The 4,136-nt window shown below is 41.2% G+C and overlaps 1 protein-coding gene across 1 annotated transcript in view; it reads left to right on the top strand.

The window, feature by feature from the left end:
• LOC102197567 (major facilitator superfamily domain-containing protein 1-like) overlaps positions 1–3,125 on the top strand; it is an 8,897-nt gene extending 5,772 nt beyond the window's left edge. Inside the window, exons 7-11 of the mRNA XM_013916131.1 lie at positions 1,258–1,369; positions 1,458–1,595; positions 1,692–1,831; positions 1,924–2,035; positions 2,125–3,125. Coding sequence (XP_013771585.1) covers positions 1,258–1,369; positions 1,458–1,595; positions 1,692–1,831; positions 1,924–2,035; positions 2,125–2,262 — 640 coding nt within the window. The 3' untranslated portion in view covers positions 2,263–3,125. The remainder of the gene's footprint in view (positions 1–1,257; positions 1,370–1,457; positions 1,596–1,691; positions 1,832–1,923; positions 2,036–2,124) is intronic.
• The last annotated feature ends 1,011 nt before the right edge of the window (positions 3,126–4,136 follow it).

The raw sequence follows: 4,136 nt of genomic DNA, 5'->3' as shown, positions 1-4,136 counted from the left end.
TGCTATATCACGCTTAGGTAACTAGCGAAACTAGCGAGCTAACTTCCGCTAGCTTCCTGCTAACTTCTAACTCCGTTAAATGTAATAACTTTTGTTTTCATGGATGTCTGGAAGTTAAACTTCATAGTTACACCTGGTAAAGCAGCAATGCTGATCGTTTTATTAAAGATGAAAGAATTTAGACAGTTTTTAACTCTCAGTGATGCTGCAGTGTTGTTTGACCTGAAGCATACAGAGTTTAGGACCCAGATTACTCCCAGATTTAAGAGCATCTTAGTCCGACAAATACGACAATAATGACGGCCGCTTGCATGTTCTGCAAAAAAATGTGCTTTGTTGTGTATCTGACGGACAAACCCCAAACCAGTTCCACATCACGGAAGTTGCACCATTTTTACAAACCAATTCTGGTTCATCTGTTTCACTCAACAATCGACCATGTGCGTATGAAAACAAAGGCACTGCGCGTGCGCGTTTTACTCCCATTCTATCGCGATATTTCATTTTCCTATCGTTGCCTAACATTATACCGGTATTACCGTGAACAGTATAATATGGCCCAGCCCTAGGTGGTAGTGTGATGGTCTGGGGCTGTTTTGCTGCCTCTGAACCTGGAAGACACGCTGTGGTAAATGGAACCGTGTGGCACGTCTATCAAAACATCCTGACGGAGAATGTCAGGCCATCTGTGCCCTTCAACCTCAAGTTGAAGGGCACCTGGGTGACCCAAACCACACCAGCAAATCCACCTCTGAATGGTTGGAAAAAAACAAAACAAAATGAAGACTCTGGAGTGGCCTAGTCAAAGTCCTGACCTGAGTCTGATTGAGATGCTGTGGCATAACCTTAAAACGGCAGTTCATGCTTGAAAGCCCTCAGATGTGGCTGAATTACAACATTTCTGCAAAGATGAATGGGCCAAAATTCCTCCACAGCGCTGTGAAGACTCATTGCCAGTTAACGCAAACGCTTAAGTGAATTTGTTACTGCTAACGGTGGCCCCGCCACTTATTAGATTTAGGGGCAATTACTTTTTCACACAGGGCCATGTAGGTTTGGATTGTAATGTAATATTTACATTTGTTTGATCTGAAACATTTAAATGCGACAAAGATACAAAAAAAAAAAACACCTTTACACACCACTTTCAGAGCAACCAGTGAATTATAACCCAGCATTCCTTTGAATAGACCAGCACCAAAGTGATACTGGTGTCATAAGCATTCACATCTGCCATTTATTCTTTTCATTTGCCAGCAAGTTCATCCAGGATAAGTACAGCTACTACAGCCAGAAGGAGGCGGCTTATATTGCAGGAGCAGTCTATGACAGCTCACTGGTCCTCTCAGCCAGCGTGGGCATTCTCATCGTATGTATCTTTAGTCTACACCAAATTGTATTCCTGCATTGAGTTGAGTTGGTTTATCATGAAACACTCTCGCTGCCATGTGTTTCAGGATTATGTGGGTCTGCGGGGAGTCTTCGCAGTGGCGTGCGCTGTCCTCACGCTGCCCGTGTTTGGACTCCTGGCTTTCACTTTTGTCCCTCCTCTGGTTTCAACCATATGGCTGGGAGTCACCTACTCCTTTGCGGCTGTGAGTAAATAGACATCAGTAAAATGGTAAATTATTACAATGAATTAATGTATTTCCTAGTATGTTAAACTTGTTGCTGCCTGTGTGGCATTCCAGGCCAGCATGTGGCCGTCTATTCCCCTTGTCGTACCTCAGGCGACCCTGGGAACTGCCATGGGCCTGGCCACCTCCGTACAGATGATTGGGATCGGGATCTCCAATCTCGTTGTTGGACAAATACTAGGCACCAAGTCCAGGTGGGGAGAACCTGACATTAGAATCTCATTGCCGTGCACTAATTGTCCTTCCAGTCTCGTTTAGCTCTGCAGTTTCTCCATTTGTGTTGCAGTGAAACTAAGATCCCGCTGTGGCGTTGGCAAAGGATGATGATCTTCATGTTGGCCAACACCATCAGCTGCATTGTGACCTCAGTGCTGCTTAATGTTGTTGATCACAGACAGGTCAGACATCTGTAGAAGTTATCTCATGAGTTTATACTCTATACACACACTCAGCAGGAAGTTAATTATTATTTTTTTTGTCCCTACAGGGTGGGACCCTGAACAAGACAACCAAGAAGTCAGGGCAGGAGCAGAGAGACCTGGACCGAGAGCCACTCACCCAGGCAGAGGAAGAGCCAAATGAGCAAGATGGTGATGCTGTTCAATCTCGTTCTATTAACTCTTAAGCTTTTCATTTACACAGTTTTTTGTTATTTGAGCATTATTCTTGCTGTTTTTGAGTAATGCAGTCAACTCAGAAGGTATTCAAGACCTTTCCTTTTCCTTTTTCATGCCATTCATTAAGTTTTCAGCAGCTCTGACGAGTATCCCTATCATACAACCATCATGCTGCACTGTAGGGATTACAGTGAAGTTTTGAGCAGGTTATGAGTCATGTCTGGTGTTGGCTAGATTATCTTTTCCTTTCCTTTGAGAAAGTTTGCTGTTTGGAAGCTCAATGAATCTGTTATGCCTTTTAGTTAGAGTAACTTCCATGTGGCTGCACAGCCGTGAAGGCGATTAGTAAGGTGCTGTTGAGATGGATATCCTGGGCTTCTCTCATCTCACAGATAACCAAACTACCGTTAAAAGAGTCTCAGGTCCTTGGTCGCCTCTTTGACCGAGATCCTTCTTGCAAGAAAAGCATACGACGAGTCCTGCCAAATCAGGTCCTTTATATCACGTTTTTTTTAAAAAGTCAAATCGTTCCTGATTGCTTCAGAAGTTGTTTTAAAAATAAAAAATTTCTTTAAAAAAATCTACAGTTATAAACCATGTTTTAAATTCCCTCTGGTGGATTTCACTCAGGTTCTAGAAACATTTCCAGGATTATTAAAGAAAAAGGGATGTATCTGATGATGGTAACACAAAAGCAAACAGTCTGAATACTTTTGTAAGTTACAGATTTCTGTTCGAGTTTTAACTTTGTGTTAAAAATTTATTACAAACACTGAAACACATTTTGTCAGTCTTGTTGTGACTATGACTTTACTGCTATAAATAGTTGTGTGGAAATTCCTGCAGTTACTAAATTTTATTTGTAACAACAGTGAGATTCTTGTAATTCTGCTGCTTTCCAAACTTCTATCATTTCAGTTTAGTATTTTATCTGTGCAACTTGAAACTTAATTTGTTTTCCCTCACAGTGACCACAAACACAGCACATGACAGACACGATCAGCACCTAGCTGCTACACACGGTGGTGCTTATAACTGCTAGAAAGAGTTATTTCTCTCACACATTTGGTTGCTTGAAAACAGATTTAGAAAAGAGTCATCAGAACTTGCGTTTATTGAAATATGCAACATAAATGGTGATCATGTAAGTAGTGTTCACAAAATGTTTTTCTTCACACAAACATGTTAAAGATGTTCTTGCAAAGTTGCGATTTCAGCACGTCAACTTGACCTGCAGGTGGAGCGTTCGGTTGTAGTCTCTTTTATGAGTGCATGTTAAACACACAACAGCCATTAGGTGGCGCTCCTCACACATGTACAGTTTGTATCAAGATCATGGGATTGTGAAGAGTCCACTTTTCTCTTTGCAGGATTTTCACCTCAGTTGGATGTTTCCCGTATTTTAACCTTTTGAATTTTATTGTCAATCCCCAAATCTGCAGTGGGCCCTTTTTTTTTTCTTTTTTTTTATAAGTGATTGTGGGAATTTTGGGGGAGGTAGGCAGAATAACAGTACTTCATATCACACCCATCAAACTGTCAACACCTGTAAGAATGTGGCCTTGGTTAAAATAGCTGCAGATAAATAGCAGCACACCCTCTTCAGTGAATACCACAGAGTCTTTAAGGCGTTCACTGATTTTCCCCATGCCGCCTAATTCTGGACATGCTACTACTTTTTATATTGTTAGTGACATCGGTGTATTTAATTCCGTTTTCCATTTGTATTGGTCCAGTGATACTCGGTCTTGTACAAGTTTTTTCCATTTCTAAAAGACAAAACATCAATGCTACTAAATAAAATCTAAATGCAAATACTTGTGCAAAATGCCTTTTGATTCTTGAGTTATAACTTACAGTATCAAGGAGTATGACAGGAGGA

This window comes from Pundamilia nyererei, unplaced genomic scaffold (assembly GCF_000239375.1).
Source record: "Pundamilia nyererei isolate P.nyererei 1_Seehausen unplaced genomic scaffold, PunNye1.0 scaffold00476, whole genome shotgun sequence".
NCBI classification, from domain to species: Eukaryota; Metazoa; Chordata; class Actinopteri; order Cichliformes; family Cichlidae; genus Pundamilia; species Pundamilia nyererei.
Note: the sequence above shows the minus strand (reverse complement) of the source record. Positions and strands in the feature narration are given on the sequence as shown.